Source organism: Sebastes umbrosus, chromosome 11 (genome assembly GCF_015220745.1).
Source record: "Sebastes umbrosus isolate fSebUmb1 chromosome 11, fSebUmb1.pri, whole genome shotgun sequence".
Lineage (NCBI taxonomy): Eukaryota > Metazoa > Chordata > Actinopteri > Perciformes > Sebastidae > Sebastes > Sebastes umbrosus.
The window spans coordinates 18,600,589-18,618,412 of record NC_051279.1 but is presented as its reverse complement, the minus strand read 5'-3'; the positions used below and the strand labels follow the sequence as shown (position 1 = coordinate 18,618,412).

Below are 17,824 nucleotides of genomic sequence, written 5' to 3'. Positions count from 1 at the left end.
ATTCAGCAATGTTTTTGCACAAGAAATGTCAGCCTGCAGAAAGGGCTATCTTCATCCTCCGTCAAATTACACCACGACGATGACATGCCCCAACAACCAAGCTGGGAATTCGTTTTTCGTGGACTCTTTGATCAACGTGAGAACCGACAGCGGTTCGTATTACCAAAGTAACGGTGTCTATTTGCCACCGGCGTCGGAATATCCCTATGGACTCTCCGGTGGCTCGTGTTTCCCCGGGATCGGTAAGCGCACCGAGCCAATAAGCACCCAAATCCCGTCCTCTGCTCCGTATGTCCAAGGGATGGAGACGTGGCTGGAGACGTCCAGGTCCTGCCGGGTGGATCAGCCGAGCAGCAACCAGCAGCATAATATGGCTCCTCAGTGCTCCTTCTCACCGAATATAAAAGAGGAGTACTGCCTTTACGAGCCGGACAAATGTGCCAAAGGAGCAACAGTAGATGACATTTCCTACTCGAGCGCGTCGTGCCCAGTCCCCGGCTATTTCCGCCTGTCTCAGACGTACGCGTCCTCCAGGCTTTACCATGATGTGCAGCCAAACATGAATCACTTTACTCTGCAACAACAACGACCTGCCCGCCTGCTGGACAGCCAGCAGCAGCCGCCTCAGGCTGCGTCTGCTGCTGAGCTCGAGCGGAGGAGGGAGAGCCACGAGGAGGCGCCGCCGGTCCTCGCGCCATGCGCACCCGCACCGGCACCGGCCAGAGACGAGGAGGACAGCCGTCTCTCTGAGGAGACCTCATCCTCTCCTGAGCCCGCTGCTGAGACATGCAGCGCCGAGTGTCCAGAAAAGCCAGTCAAAGGTGAAGAAGAGTCGACATGCATTGTAGAAATGGGTTGCAAAAAAATATAGCAGACTATGCGTAAAAGAGGCATGCGCATATACTTCTTCTTTAGGCTTCCATTGTGTTAAACCTTTCTAACCAGATGAATGCATGAGTGCTGATAGAAGCCAGTCAAAGGTGAAGAAGAAGAGTCGACATGCATTGTAGAAATGGGTTGCAAAAAATATAGCAGACTATGCGTAAAAGGGGCATGCATGTATACTTCTTTAAGGCTTCCATTGTGTGAAACCAGTTCTTTCTAACCAGATGAGTGCATGAGTGCTGATAGAAGCCAGTCAAAGGTGAAGAAGAAGAGTCGACATGCATTGTAGAAAATGTGTTGCAAAAATATAGGAGACTGCGTAAAAGGTGCATGCGCATATACGATACGATACGATACAACTTTATTGTCAGTTTGCACTGAAATTAATTTTGCATCCAGCTCAGTTTGAGAAAAAGTACACATACAATAGACATACTGTTACCATAAACAGACAGACAAGTAAGACCCATCAGACAAAAAAACAAAAACACATCACAATTATTCATACATAACCCATTATAAAAAAAAGTCATCATCTGTCCTCTGGATTTATATGTCTTTAGCAGCATATTAATTATTATTGTTTAGCAACAAGATGGACAAAAGCGTTCTTTAGCCTGATGCAGGTTAAATGTAGGGACTCTGAATCGCCTCTTGGAGGGCAGAAGTTGATATTCATCCATTTAAAACATGTAAGGGATCAGAAGAGATGCTGTTGGCAAGTCTGAGCATACTCTTCTTTAGGCTTTCCATTGTGTTAAACCAAATGCTTTCTAACCAGATGAATGCATGAGTGCTGATAGAAGCCAGTCAAAGGTAAAGAAGAGTAGCATTGTAGAAATGTATTGCAAAAATATAGCAGACTATGCGTAAAAGGGGCATGCGCATATATACTTCTTTAGGCTTCCATTGTGTTAAATGGGTTCTAACCAGATGAATGCATGATAGTCTATTCGTGTATTAATATTTAGGTCAACAGCCAGACACTCACAGGTGTAGTTTAACGGGCTATTTATCGGCCATGAGGCGAAATTGAACGTGACTTAGTATAACTAATCAGAGCCGAGCAGCAGAGCTATTGTGCTTTATTAGCTGTTTTTACATCACAAATAGGCTGTTATAGCTGTGCTTTATTACAATGCTATTCAAACAGGCTTTATGGATTAATTTGATGATTAAAAAACACATGCATTTATATATATTCTCATTCATTATTATTTAATTTAAAGCAACAACAAAAGGTCAATCCAGATTTGTCCTTGGCATGATTTTTGGTATCACATGTCTCCTCGTCAAAGGCACATGCAGGCCTTGATATAATTTCAGCAGCAGACTGTGCAAGGCTTTATGTCTGTTTTATGTCTTAATAAAGGTGCAGTTGGCTACTGCATGGCTGCTTAACGGGGCAAATAGTTTCTGGTAAAGTGCAGAATTTCAGCTGTATGTGATATCCACATATGTGGCTGTGCGTAAAAATGGTTGTAAAAATCAAATAGAACAGAAAAATAGTCATTATATGGGTATTTTCTATGCTCCATGGTTATGTAGTATAGGTGTCAGTCCAAACAGTAGAATTTATATAGCACATCTATCTTCAGTAGTTTAATACTATTCTGTTTTACTTTAATTTGACATCTTTATTTTGAATCGTATTCGCCCATCATTTTTAATGATACTTCCCTTCAGACAGCTTTGTTATAGATGCATGCTGATCATTTAATTTGATAGGAGAGATCCTGAAATTAAGGTTCATGTTTTCATTCTACTTCTGTCTCATTTTTCCTATAACTTCGAGGACAGCATAAGTAAAAACAATTGGCTCATCTTACCCCACTCTCCCCTGTGATGTTATTGTTTTTTTGTCACACCTGTTGCCTATAATATCTTGTTTCATTTTTTATTGTATAGGAGATGGAAAAATGCAAAGCACGGCCAACTGGCTCACAGCTAAGAGTGGCCGAAAGAAGCGCTGCCCTTACACCAAGCACCAGACTCTGGAGCTGGAGAAGGAGTTCCTCTTCAACATGTACTTGACTAGAGAGCGTCGCCTGGAGATCAGCCGCGGTGTGCACCTCACTGACAGGCAAGTCAAAATCTGGTTCCAAAACAGGAGGATGAAACTGAAAAAAATGAGCCGTGAGAACAGGATCCGAGAGCTCTCCAGCAACTTCAGTTTCTCATGAGACTGTCTGCGTCTTTTGGCGCCCTATACCTCCATCCATGGCATCCAAAGGGCGCCTGTGCAGAAGCCAACTGTGAGAATGTCCATGGAAAAAAAATAGGACCCTACTGCTTAACTTATTGATTGTTGTTCTTTCTTGTTTTATTTTGTCGTGGATATATATGTATTTATAAATGGCTACATTTGTAATCCATTGTGTTTGAAATGTTCCCAATGTGACCACAATGTTTCAGAGCTTTCAGGCTTGTACATAATTGTATAGTCAACCTGAGTGAACCATTGGAAATTTGCATGCAGGACTAACCTTTTAGGACACTTGTGTTATACAGTAACATGTAGACCTTTATGTGACAGCTAAAACAGCCTAGGAGGTCTGATGAATATTTGCACTTTTTGTTCCTGGTCAAATTAATAAAACCATCCCTGCAACTGCAGACTTCTTATTTCATTCAGACGGACACACTAACAGCTGCATGCACGGTGTGTTTAAATCTTAAAGTTGGCTCAGGTACACTGCATGGTGCTAATACCTTTGTGTTCTGGACTGTGTGCACAGTAAATATTATTACAGTAGTTGAGGGTGATGGTCTTCATACTTTTAGGCCTGTAATATAATAGATGTCTGGCGGCTGCACACTTCGTTGCTTTTTGTCCTTGACATCAGACTTAAACCACACAACGACAGTGTTTTTTTTTCATTATTATTATTTGAAAAATATATTTTAAATTATTTAAAAGTGGATCCATGTTGCAAAAGCAAAGACAAACAGTAATTATTATTTTTATAATAATACATTTCTTAATTTAAAGGTATAGGTATAGCGGCGCATCTGGACTAAAAAACAGTCCAAAAACAGAATTGCAGCACTCATCAGATCATGAATATAAAATTTGTCTGAGCATATGTCTTTGCGCCTTTACAGATTTCTAAAATCCTTCCAGGTAGAGCTGTTATTCTGAGAAACTCCATAATGTCCACACCTTGAAAACCCTAAAACCACAGATATCCCTGAAGAGGAGAGCAGGCTGTTGAGTGGTTTAGGTAGTCTCATGTTGTTGGGCTATTATATTTCTCCCACAACACGAAACTGCCTTGATTACCTCAGTAAAAACTCGTCGCATCATGAAAAGTGAATCACTATTAATTACTGGTGGAGTTTATTAATAATTTCAAACACATAAAACATTATTATTCCAAAAAGTGCAATAAAGAAGTTTTATTGTTGTGCGTAAAAGGAACTCTTAATATGATTTTTTTTTTGTCTTGTGGCTTTTCATTATGAAGTTAAATTCTGTTATGTTCCATTTAATCATAGAGATACTAAGTTTTCACCATGTCTATAATTTAAAGCTCTGCAAAGTATTTTTGAGCATCCCTATGTGATCTAAAGAGACGCAGGCTGGGAAATGAAAGGATTAAGGCTTGTATGTGTCCAGGAGAGACATAAAGGACAGACAAGGCCTCGGTTATGATCATTGCAGTCTGCCAGTTGCCTCGCAGTAGGAAATGCCGGATGCGTCTGCTTGCGCCAGAGAAAGGACACAAAGGCTGAGCTTTATTGGTGATATTTAGCTGAGACAGCCAGGTTGTAACCTTAAGAAAAACAACCCAATTGCCCGTGATAAAAAAAGGACCGTTATATAGCACCCAAATACCCTCAAACCCCCACTTTCCGTCTTAGATTGCCTTCAAAGTATCTAGACCCAGCAGACATGCGCATCCTGTGGAAGCTGTCCTGATCTTGTAAAACTCCAGTGATGCTTTTAAACACATTTCTGCTTGTTTTATTTTAATTTAAAAAGTCTTGAAAATGTTTTATATAGCCGCCCACTAACAAGAACCAGAAATGTCTTCCCAAAAAAAGTGAGAGGTTTATTATAGATGGAGGGCCATAAAATTAATATCAGTTTTTATATTTTGGAGAATAAATAATCCCATTATAGGCACAATTGTTAATGGAGGTTGTTTGGTGATTTCACAAATGGAGACTTTAAAAATCCCCCACCACTCACCTCCCTTCTGCTGCTCCTTTTCTATCACATCTATGATCGATTAACATAAGATCTCTTGACAAAAATCATAACGTTTATTGCTTTATAAAACGAAATATTTCCCCAATAAAGGCGCGGGCACTTTGCTATTAAAAATATGGTGGGGGGAAAATGGTGGCCATTTAGTTGAGCAGCAGCAGGCTGATTTATTATTTATTGTTCTGTCCCACGGTCACGTGTTTTTGGGCGCCCTATCCAGTCTTGGGCAAGGTTCAACTTTGCTGGACGCATTGAGCCCCTATAGCTGGTGCAGGAAAGCAGCACCTTATGTGCAATGAATCGTTTTTTTCTAAACATTGCAAGCTTTTAACGCGTTGTGTATATATATTTTTTGCTTTTGCATTTTTTTCCTTTTGCATTTTTTTGCAATGTCGACGTTGGGAACGAGTTATTACATTGAGCCTCCTGTTCTTCCCGAGCAGCAGCAGGAAGATAATATGGCACCGAGGTACTCGTCAGCTGCAGGGGTGGAGCAGACGATGCTCAGCGAATATGGCGGACAGGAATCGTGTCCTTTGCAGGCCAAATCTTCTATTTTTGGTGGATCTTGGAGTCCCATCTCGGCCCATCCTCCGCACACAGCCGCTCCGACCTATATCCATCACCATTACACGACTGGAGACACCGATGGCATGTTTACGCGCTCCTGGGCGTTGGATCCGGTCTCTGCGTCTCTGTGTTTGACGGGATTACCATCGACAGCCATGCATTATGAGATCAAACCAGAGCCTCTCATTGGGAGTGCTGAATGCACAACTTTGGAGACGCACACACCTCTTTTGTCTGACATTGAACAAGGAGCGTCCCTTGCGGAGATTCCCTGCGAAACCACATCCGCGTCTAATACAGCTACTGAGGAGAGTCCGTCTGCAGCAGAGGACAAGAGCGAGATAGATGCAAGTAAGAGATGCATTTTAGATTCTGGTTCACTCTGCGGACTCGTTTTAGATGAATGAAAATGTGCATTAAGATGTGGAGAAAGTGTTTTTGGATGTCACAGACTAGTTTATAGTATACAAATTGGCGTAAAATGTGTGTTTAGGCTCAATAGTCTTATGGCTGCAGTGACATGATATTATGTAAAAATAAGATATGCATGTTCTTCATGACGATTAACACACTTCACTGCATTTATACATAATTTCCCAAAAGAATTTGGTGAGGAATTTGCTATCCTCAAGCCTTAAATTGCTCAGTACAGAGTGAAAATAAACACAGACTTGTTTATACTATAACAATTGGCGTAACATTTGTGTTTAGGCTCAATAGTCTTATGGCACAGTGACATGATATTATGTAAAAATAAGATATGCATGTTCTTCGTGATGATTAACACACTTCACTGCGTAATTATACAAAATTCCCAAAGGAATTTGCTATCCTCAATCCTCAAATTGCTCAGTACAGAGTGAAAATAAACCTATATATATATATATATATACATATATATATAATCTTGCCATGTCCTCTCCAAACTGTAAAGTCAATCTAAGATGTGGAGAAAGTGTTTTGGATGTCACAGACTAGTTAATACTATAAACAATTGGCGTAAAATTTGTGTTTATTGTTATTATTATTATTTTATTTAAAAGGGACCATGTACAGTTTAAAACACAAGTGTCACCATTTGATGCACCAGATTACCAGATTATAGCTTTAAAGCTAATTCACATCTGTAAATCCCTTGGCAGGTCAAAACAAAGAAACATACTAAAGTCATACAAGAAAGAACATACAAAACAGCACAATACACAGCTACACACAGTAATAGCACATCACAAAGTATGCTTGTCAAGTAAAAGCAAGTCATGATAGACCATGGAAAAAAGATCAGTGAGTACAGAGGACGTTTTAAGTTGGTTTTGAAAATGCTGATAGAGCTGCAGCTCCTCACTTTAGGCTCAATAGTCTTATGGCTCAGTGACATGATATTATGTAAAAAATAAGATATTCTTCATGATGATTAACACACTTCACTTCGTAATTATACAAAATTCCCAAAAGGAATTTGATGAGGAATTTTTGCTATCCTCAATCCTCAAAATTGTTCAGCACAGAGTAAAAATAAACCTATATATGAATATATAATCTTGCCATGTCCTCTCCAAACTGTAAAGTCAATCTAAGATGTGGAGAAAGTGTTGTGGATGTCACAGACTAGTTTATAGTATACAAATTGGAGTAAAATTTGTGTTTAGGCTCAATAGTCTTATGGCTCAGTGACATGATATTATGTAAAAAAAAAGATATTCTTCATGATAATTTAACACACTTCACTGCATAATTATACAAAATTCCCATTTGGTGATGAATTTGCTATCCTCAATCCTCAAATTGCTCAGTACAGAGTGAAAATAAACCTATATGAATATATAATCTTGCAATGTTTTCTCCAAACTGTAAAGTCAATGTGTTTTTGATATTCTGAGAGCATTAACTCTCCTGTCTCCTGACCTCCTCCTGTTTCCAGGTGACCCATCGTCCAATTGGCTTCATGCAAAGCCCACCAGAAAAAAGCGCTGTCCATACACAAAGTATCAAATCCTGGAACTGGAAAAGGAGTTTCTGTTTAACATGTACCTCCCCAGGGATCGTAGGTACGAAGTAGCCAGAGTCCTGAGTTTGACCGAGAGACAGGTGAAAATCTGGTTTCAGAACCGCAGGATGAAGATGAAGAAAGAAAACAAAGACAGGAGGAGAGACAATTAACTGGTTCTGGACTGATGGTGGATTAGAGTTGGGAGGAGGAGGATGAGAAGGAGGAGGGTCTGTCTTTAATATTCCTGACCTGTTACACATGTTGTTGTAAAAGTTTGTGTTGTTAAAAACAAATGCTGGATGTTTTTTTTTTCCTCCTTATGATATCCAGTGTTTCATGTTTGTGAGAGGACAGTTGTCTCTAGTTGTATTGTATTTGGCGCAAAGAAATAGTTAACTAACTAGGCCATTTGTTATTTGCATGAAATGATCCTTGACTACCTGAATGTCTTTCAGCTACCTATTTGCATTGTTTAACTTATTGTTTTTTTTGTCGTTCTAGATGTTTTTTAACTAGGTTAGGTTTTTGATCCATTTGTGCACACCTCAAATACCTCATCGTTCCTGGTTTCATCCAAAATAAAGAGTAGTTTGTACAGCACATGAGAGAATTAGCATGGCTTATTCATTTTGTTATTATTTTGCTTAGAATCAAAATATATTTCTAACATATTTTAACAAAATATACACTATAAATTAATAAAATACTACTAGGCCTACTTTAACAATTTACTGCTTTGTTCACCTTTAAACATTTGAAAACTGTTTCTACAAAATTTGAATGTTTACTTCTGTCAAAAAAATAATTGAACCGGAAACCTGTTTTTTTTTTATTTCAGAAAAAAAAAGAAAAGATTAATAGTCCACTTTTACAACGTCTTCTGGCTTGTAACCATCGAGCTTTATGGCGCAAACAACCCAAATAAGCCACAAAAAAAGGAGGCCTGTCCAGATATTTTCTCTCATAAAATATATATTTTTTTCAACCTTACTGCCATAATGTTACGTTTCAAATAATAATATTTACTTATTACAATAATATTATTGTGGAAACGAGGAAACTTTATTTAATTGTAACAAAGCCAATAACTTTTGGATTTTAAAGAGATACTTAAAGAGCATCCTGTTTAACCAAATATTGACTATAAAGATAAAAAACACATGAATTATCTTTGGATATTCTTGGATCGTTCCATTATAAAGCGTTTACAGAAATAAAATCGAGGAACCAACACAACAACACGCAACAATTAGATATAGAAAGTCACTAAAAGAGTGCGAGCAACTTAAAGCAACAAACGAAACACACTGCAGTATTTATAGATTAGTTTGCACCTAATTATTGTCTGAATGCATGTATGTTATGTGTGCACTAGCCTATTTTTCGGGGCCTTTGTACGCCCCACAAACTAGACTAGATGCCCTGATCCTGCAATAAACCCACATCACAGCCTCGACTGTTTATAAGGTGCGAAAACAGCAAAGCATGTCGAGGCTCTGTGACGGCAGTAAAGCAGCATTTCTAAAGAGGAGGCCCAGGCAAACAGTCATATATGTGATATTGTTGTAAGATAGGCCTGAACACACACACACACACACAGGAGAGAGAGAGAGAGAGAGGAAAGATTACTTTTTAATAAGTAACAATGTGATTTTGAGCGCATCAGATTTTGGTGTAATTATAAGCTTCCTAATACATTATGCATATAGGTAATTTTATCATTATAAAATTTAGTCTTTATAAGAAACCTGAAAAAAAACAATATCTTTTGTCAATGTAAGAAACACACGCACACACACACACAAACACACACACACACACACACATAGAGAGGAACAGAGTTGGAGGGTAATGTCAGGACTGCAGATGGGTCTGTCTTAAAAAGGCTAATTACTTTACAACCGTCTACCAACAATTAGTCTGTCTCGGTGCAGAAACATCCGTTTGTTGTTTTGTCGCAGCAGCAGCAGCTCTCCGGACAACAGACACACACCAACACAACAACATGCATCACACACTGAAATAGTTTCCTAATATATTACTCAACATATATCACTTTATTTCTCTTTATTTGGTGAACAAGTGCAAAATGAAACAGTAAAGACAACAACAAATAGTACAAACTAATTCCTGATGATGGTGTCAGAGCTAAGAGCTGATCTCAGTGCTGCTGAGCTCTGAGCACCAGCAGGTGGAGCCAGCAGCTCATCTGAACAACAAACTGGATGGTGCGTTCAAGGCACACCAAAGACCACTCCCCATTTATTACAGACCTGCACCAGTGGTGTCGTTTTCGTCAGTAAAACATTTAATCCTGCTTCGTGTTCATGTTTCATTGCATGATCATCTATGATGGCATAAATTAAAGGTCCTAATTTAATTAAAGTGGGGGTTCTGTTTGCTCAGGGGGTTCCTTTAGTTTTTATCTTATTCAAATTTATCAAATGATAATTGTGCTTTTGAATAGTTTAGATAGAAGAATATCTGTAGCTTATGAAATGAATGCATGTTTCAATAAATACTCACAACAGCGATTAAATTGATACAGATATTGGTTTTAAAAAGGCAAATGTATAATTTTATACCCATTGAATCAATAAATAATCAATTCTCTATAAGTGTGAGCACATACAGATAATTTGGCAGGTCAACACTTCCCTTTTGCCCATGGAGGAGCCGGACTGGACACCAACTAAGCGATGAACTTGAGATCCTAAAAAATGAAAGATACCCCCAAACCTTCCCTCCCTTCCTGGTATCCCTCAGCAACCTCATCCTTTCCCCAAAGCTTCACCCCCAAAGGTCACCCACATGCAGCTCATTAAGTCTCTTACTCCTTTTTCTGGGAAAGCTGTAAAGATAATCATGATAAAATAGTGACATTAACACTAAATATTAAACTTCAAAAACCTTCAGTAAAGCCTCTTCAGTCACTAGTGTTGTTGATGGCATTCCTGTCTGATCCCCCCATGAATGCTTGGATGCGTATCTTCCATGCAAACGCCCATTTGAGGAGCCATGCTGCAGGAAAACAGAAAGTTGCTGGGATGCTGTTTGCGGTGACCTCTCGTCACCCCTATACATCAAACCTCCTGACACTGCTAGTGACAGAGGAGGCCACAAGTGAACTGTGGAGGAGAAGTTCAGGGGAGTAAAGTCATGAGCACATGGAGAGTCTGTCCCACTTATCCTCACTACCAATAGTCTGTTGTTCTGGGTCAAAGTGGAGTGGAGGTTACTTCTGTTCTATGTGTGTGTGTTATTAGATAGGCCTAAACATGTTTGCAAATAATGTCTTGAAAATGACTGACCCCTGTATCTAGCCATACTGACAACACCTCAGATTAATGCAGCTTTCAAGGCAAACAGACTTTTTGAGATTGAGTTTTAGCTTTCTATATCCTCCTGGGAACCGAGTTTAAAAAAGTGTCTTCCAATTACTATTTTTTGTGATTTCCTTCCTATTTAGGGTTAAAAGAAAATCTTAAAGATTTAGGCTTGTCAAACTTTATCTTTATTGTAACACTGTAGTGGACTACAGGACTATTTCAGTGTAAAAAGACTAAAAAAATGAACAGATTATGGATGTAGAGTGATATTAAACCAAGAAAACATTCAAATTGATAAAAAAACAACACATGCCATATAACTGGAAAGCCTAGGATGTCCTCTTTACAATACACCAGGGGTTGATAGATTAGGTCAAAAAAGTAAGAGGATATGCATGTGGACAAAATGTCCACTACAGAGGACGCATGTCAATGGGCTGAGTCTCAGAAGGATATAGCTTCTTTTTTTTTTTTTAATCAGCTACTTACCTACATTATTATTATTTTTTATCAACCTCACATCAATTTGAAAGTATGCTAATTGTTCCTTAAACTGTCCATGTTTGACTTCATACAGAATCAAATACTAGTGGTCTCTTATTAAAAAAGATGAGGTGCATTTCTTTTATTCCTTTGCTCTGATCCCACATTTTTCATTATTTTGTCTTCTCTGATTTCCTGAGAGGCGAACAGAGAGAGAGGCCCAAAATGACCGTGTCTGCATTTTATCACGACATTTCTGCACATGTCGACGCGCAAAACAGTTTGATTTGCGGCCCTTCAACGCGCCTGAAGTATCTGTCAAATCTTCTCATGAATCCAGCGGGCTCAATAAATAAAACTGTAATGTGGAAATCCTGCTCGTGAACACACTGCTTTGTTTCCAGGACACACACACACACACACACACACACACACACACACACACACACTGTACCTCCTCACAGGAAGAATATGCATGGTGTGTTAGCCTATATGATATAATGCAGTTAATGAGACAATGATTTCACCAAATGTAATTTCAGAATATGACATAACCTCGCTTATGCAGAATGTGTAATAAATAAACATGTAATTGCAATTGAATACATTTTTTCCATCTTTTACACACTGGGAAAAACAAAACAAAACAGATGCACATTTGGTATAATTGTCCAATTATTTATTTTTATTCTGGGTATACATTTGCATCACACTCACCACAAATGGAACAATAATTCCACAACACAGTAAAAGGCTATAAGTGGTAATTAAAAAAAAAAAAAATCTTAAAAAACAAAAGAAAACAAACAACAGTGTTGTCAGGTTTGGCCTGCTTGCTTCCCAGATGTCTCTCGTTGTCTCACAACAGACGGACACCGTCTTCTGTCTGCATCCGTTTAACAAGCAGCAAAATGTGGCTTCATGTCTGCTTCAACAGCAGACTTAAAATCAAAATGTAGTTGCAAAAAACAAAATGTTCAATAACATGTCGCAGTGTTCAGTTTCTGTTGAATATTGCAGGTTTATTTATTCACCAGAAGACTTCTTTGTTCTCTTTGTTCTGTTTCTTTCTACCTGTCTCAATTTAAATATATAGGCACAGTTTTATATTGTCCATATAAAACATAATTTATTTGCACATCAAATAAGAGGAAATAGTCGATTAATGTGGCTAGTTTAGATAATAATTTGCAAGCAATAACCATACATGCTTAACAATGAGCTACACACAAATAACTCGGTTCAATTTTAAGTAAATTGAATTAATTGCTCAGTCAGTTATTTATCAGTTATCTTCAATATATATAGCCTAATATTATAAGAATATAAGGATATTATTACATTCAGAGTACATCCTTACAAATAAACAATCGCATCCATCCTTACAAATAAAATTAAGTAAAAAATACACTAATGAAGTAAAATCAAACATTTCAAGCAAATGTGGTGAAACTGAATTATTCTGAACATGTGAGAGAAAGACTTGTTCACAGAGAAAGGTAGAGACTGAATGGGATCTCTGCTGAATGCCAACACCCACTCACCTCATGAGCAAACAATTGATCCTATGTATAAAAGCTGCTCCGTTCGTTTCTATACTACTAACCAAGTCCTCTGTGTTTGTCCTGTGCCAGTATAGTCCTTTTAGAAAACGAAAAAGCGACAGAGTTTAGTCTTTAGATGGATTTCTGATTTATTATCGAGCAAAAAAAAGCTTTTGTGCGTAATGGCTGTGCGTCTCATCCGATGCTTCTTTAATAAATCCCTACATTTCTACATAGAAAACTTCTCCTACAGCCTTTACCTAGAGAGTGTCTGTCCTCTTCCTGGCCATATATGATCTAAGGGAGTGTTAGATGGTTTAAACGTGTTCTTAGGGCAGGGAGCTGTCAGACCTTTTGGAGAGAAAGATTGATCACACGCAGACTACCAGGGCTCTTTGTTTAGAGCCGGAGCAATAAACAGCCATCAGATCCACCACCTTTCCTCTGCCTCACACTACAGTGAACAAATCATTTCTGCTCTCCGCTATGTTATAACCAATAATGCTGAGGTGGAAGGATGATGGCTCAGGTCAACATCATCCCTATAAGGTGGAATAAAATAAATGAAATGGGATGTATAGGACAGGGAGCTATAAACTACCAAAATGGTGATGTTAAATAACCCTATACTCCTTTCTTACACTGACAACAGATATTGTTTTCAAGTAGTCTTTCAGTCATGTTTCACTGTCTTGTGCTCTAAAGCTGTGAAAACCATACCACTAACAGCAGATTGGTGTTTTATATTTAAAGACAGAGCTGTTCTGGGAGGAAAAAGATCATTTGAATATACATTTCATAATATGGACTTCCTACTATATGGCCATACTGATAAAAAAATACTTTAAAACTATTCAAATGACAATATATCCGCCAATTGTTATTTTTAAATCCTATACCACAATCTTGATCCCTTACATTTTTTCAAGACTTTTGACAAAGATACACTTTTATAATCATATTTGCTCAAAGTTACCGTACAAGACTACATTTTATAATGATAAAATGACCTATATGCTAATAGCATAATGTATTGGGAAGCTTATAATTACACCAAAATCAGATGCACTCAAAATCACATTGTAACCTATTAAAAAGTCATCTTTCCCCTCTCTCTCTCTCTCTCTCTCTCTCTCTCTCCTGTGTGTGTGTGTGTGTGTGTGTGTTGGGGGATGGGTGGATGTGTTGTTGGGTGTCTGGTGGTGCAGCTTTTCCTCTCTCTGAGCAATACCTTCCAGAAAGTCTCAAGATTAACGCCTTGGCACTGATAACGACTGTGGGCGTCGCCTGCATTATGAGACACAAATGTGACTGCTGAAATGATTTGTGGAGAGAGCCACACTACAAATAAATGCCCTATGGTCTGTGGAACAAACTGCCTCTCCACATCAGACCTGCTCCCTCTATACAGAGTCTTTCAAAGCACAGCTTCAAGACACCTCTTTTCTTTGGCTTTTTTGAATGCACTTGAATTGTGATACTAATTGGCTTTTTTTTTTTATAAATGCTCATTATAACAGTCTTTTTACTCATGGATTTTTATCTTGGTCTCTGTCTGTGGGTGTGTTTCAGATTTTATTGTCTGCACTGTTGACCTGTTTTTATTCTGCCTATGTCTGTAAAGCACTTTGGTCAACTCATGTTGTTTTAAATGTGCTATAGAAATACGTTTTGGTTTTGTATATTGAGGTTGTTTTCTCTATTGTGTACTTGATGGGTTTGTCTGTAAAGCTCATCTACTTAAAAGTTGGTTTATAGACTGTTGTAATTCAAACAGTGGATTGCATATATGAAAACAGCCTTGAAAAAAGGGAAAAAATAAAGTATATAAAAAAAGAAAGAAAGAAATTTGACTTGACTTGACTTGAAATGCACACACACTCACGCGCGCGCGTACTCGTAGGGCAGACTGCGTGGACGCGCAGGGGGTACAAGGGTGGGGGGGGAACAAACTGACCCCAAAAAAATGTGTAAATAAAGCAAACCCCCCCCCGGAATGAGGCGTTACCCCTCCAGACTTTCTCGATCAATCACAGGGGACAGTGGCTTCTTTTGATAAAAACCCCAAATTGTCATTGGGCAGATGCAATCATGTGACAAGCAGCACGGTCTAATTCCAACCCATGTCCTCATGAAAGCAATAGTTTATGGCATAAGAGGTCTTCTATATATACGACTATATCGAGTTTAGTATAGTTTATGACAATAAAAACTGCTGCTTATTATTATTAATCTGAATTAACTTCAAGTTTCCGAGACCAGAGAGGAGGAGATGAATTACGCATTTGGGAGAGAAAGTGGTTTCATCAACAGCCAGCCGTCGCTCGCAGAGTGCCTGACATCTCTCGCCAACCCTGTCGGTGATGCATTTCAAAGTTCATCAATCAAGAGCTCGGCGCTTTCACAGTCGACACTGATTCCTCCTCCTTTTGATGAGCACACCACCATCATCCACGGCCTGAACCCGGCCGTCCACCACCCACGCCACAGCCACAGCAGCCGCTCCAAGCAGCCGCTGCAGGCTGCATCCAGGCTGCACCCGGAGTACCCGTGGATGAAGGAGAAGAAAAGCATCAAGAGAAACCACACTGCTGCTGCTGCTGAAACTACTGACTCCTCACCACTCTACTTCTCCCCCCAAGGCAAGACATGATGATTAATAACCTCCATGCAAAAAAAAGGCTCCTCGTTGTCTGAGGATTCCAGAATCAGAATCAGAATCAGAATCAGAATCAGAATCAGAATCAGAATGGTGTTTATTGCCAGGTGTTAAAGTTCTACACTAGGAATTTGCTTTTGTTTTGTTGGTGCAAGTTAAACAGTATAATAATAACAAAAGAATAGAAAAAAACGTTAGAATAAAATAATGTAACACCCACCACAAGTGCTGGCTAAGGAATGACAATCAGGGAGTATCTTAAAAGAGTAGACGTTTTAATTACAGAAATTTGCCACAATAAGAATAAAAAAATTGAATTTCTAACCAATACACAATATACAAATTAAGCTATAAACAAAAAAAATAAACATGATATAAACAGATAGTGAAAAATATTGCTGGACTGCATCCCTTTTTGGCCTTCTTTTTACGCAACGTGGGCGTCCCTTTTTAAAGCCCAATATAGGGATTTTGATTTAAGCATGCTTAATCTCATCAAGTAACGCACTGACTTGTGATGCAAGTGTAAGAGTGTTAATGTTTGACAGTAATGGAGAGTGATAGATTATTCTTACACGGTGCCGGCAGCTGGCATGTTCATTAATCTTCACCCTCCGTCCTGCCCTGTCCACGCAGACCCATCATATTCTGCCGGGGGCCCATAAATCTTCCCAGTCCAGGCGCAAGTTTCACCCTATATACAGAGCTTGTTTTTCTCCAAACACACACACATGCTGTTTTATTTTTTTTCTCCAGCTTTTCTGTGATTAAAAAAAAAATACTCTTTGGTTTATTTTGTTTTTAGGTTCACCAGAGGTGCCAGATGTTGGAGTTGGTGTCGGTGATGGTGGTGGAGGCGCATCATCCAGGAGGTTGAGGACCGCGTACACCAACACCCAACTCCTGGAACTGGAGAAGGAGTTTCATTTCAACAAATACCTGTGCAGACCGAGGCGAGTGGAAATAGCCGCTCTGCTGGATTTAACTGAGAAGCAGGTGAAGGTGTGGTTCCAGAACAGGAGGATGAAGCACAAGAGGCAGACCCACTGCAAGGAGAACCGGGACAGTGAGGGCAAATACGCGGACGAGTTGGAGCAGGAGGAGGAGGACAGCAGCCTGGAGAGGGAGAGCTATTTCCACCAGAATACCTTAACTTCACAACCGTGTCACAACGGGCACAATGGGGACAACCAAAGCCCTTTGAACAGCAATGAGAAAAATCTGAAACATTTTGCGCCCACTGTTCCTATCTGCGTGTCAACAATAGGCCCGGAGGACAATGATCATTCCCCGGGTTTGGACGTCTCTTTGCAGGATTTCCAAGTTTTCTCATCCTCCTCCTCTTTCTCACCAAGTTTGTCAGATTCGGCACAAAGTCCCCTGTCTTTATCATCCGACACGTTTGACCTTTTCTCAGAAACACTCACAACAATCGACCTGCAAAACTTGAGCTATTGAAATTAAACCCAACATGTTTTTTTTTAAAATTGAATTCAGACACTTGTTTTATACTCAGTTTTTAGTGTTAATAGATCTCACAAATAAGGTAAGTTAAAGCAAAAAACAACAAAGCTATTTAGCCTAGTTTATTCCATTATAGGCTGCGAGAGGAAGAGTTTATTTTTTTATATGGATTGAGACTTATAACTGAGCAGAATATTTTTTCTTGAAATAAAACTTTGCATTGATTGGAAAACAGCAGCGCTATGTTGTCTTATTTCACAGTAAGAAAGTCTGGAAAGCTCATTGATTTTTTTAGGCCTATACAATAAAATATAAAATGTATATTAGAATATCGGCCGGAAGAGAAATTAATTATGTTCATGCATAATTTATAATGCTGAAAGTAGTTTCTCACAATATTCAAATAAGGATACCATAAACTGGAAACAGGAAAAAGCCACAGGATATTTTTTATAAATTATAGTCTAATTTAAAATGTTCTTTAGTATAAAGACACTATTGATTTCATATACTCAAACTTTCCCAAAACAATTAGATGCAGTGAGCACTCTGAAATACAAATAAATGCAAGTGATATAAATGTCAAATTGTTGCATCCCAGTTTTGTTTTTTTAATCTTTGTTTATTTTTTTGTTGAAAGATTTTTTCCAACGTGGCCATGCTTCTGGTACAGACCTCAATAATTTA

At 38.8% G+C, this 17,824-nt stretch overlaps 3 protein-coding genes across 3 annotated transcripts; all 3 read left to right on the top strand.

Moving 5' to 3' along the window:
- Positions 1 to 3,496, top strand: hoxa10b (homeobox A10b). The gene is made up of 2 exons (XM_037783924.1): positions 1 to 821; positions 2,794 to 3,496. Exons 1-2 carry the CDS (start codon positions 26 to 28, stop codon positions 3,066 to 3,068), a joined length of 1,071 nt encoding a protein of 356 aa, XP_037639852.1. The 5' UTR covers positions 1 to 25; the 3' UTR covers positions 3,069 to 3,496.
- A 1,840-nt stretch (positions 3,497 to 5,336) lies between these two features.
- On the top strand, positions 5,337 to 8,253 carry hoxa9b (homeobox A9b). Its single transcript, XM_037785164.1, has 2 exons — positions 5,337 to 6,019; positions 7,590 to 8,253. The coding sequence occupies exons 1-2, from the start codon at positions 5,488 to 5,490 to the stop codon at positions 7,826 to 7,828; spliced, it is 771 nt and encodes a 256-aa protein (XP_037641092.1). The 5' UTR covers positions 5,337 to 5,487; the 3' UTR covers positions 7,829 to 8,253.
- A 6,528-nt stretch (positions 8,254 to 14,781) lies between these two features.
- On the top strand, positions 14,782 to 17,369 carry hoxa2b (homeobox A2b). Its single transcript, XM_037783893.1, has 2 exons — positions 14,782 to 15,656; positions 16,479 to 17,369. The coding sequence occupies exons 1-2, from the start codon at positions 15,287 to 15,289 to the stop codon at positions 17,129 to 17,131; spliced, it is 1,023 nt and encodes a 340-aa protein (XP_037639821.1). The 5' UTR covers positions 14,782 to 15,286; the 3' UTR covers positions 17,132 to 17,369.
- The last annotated feature ends 455 nt before the right edge of the window (positions 17,370 to 17,824 follow it).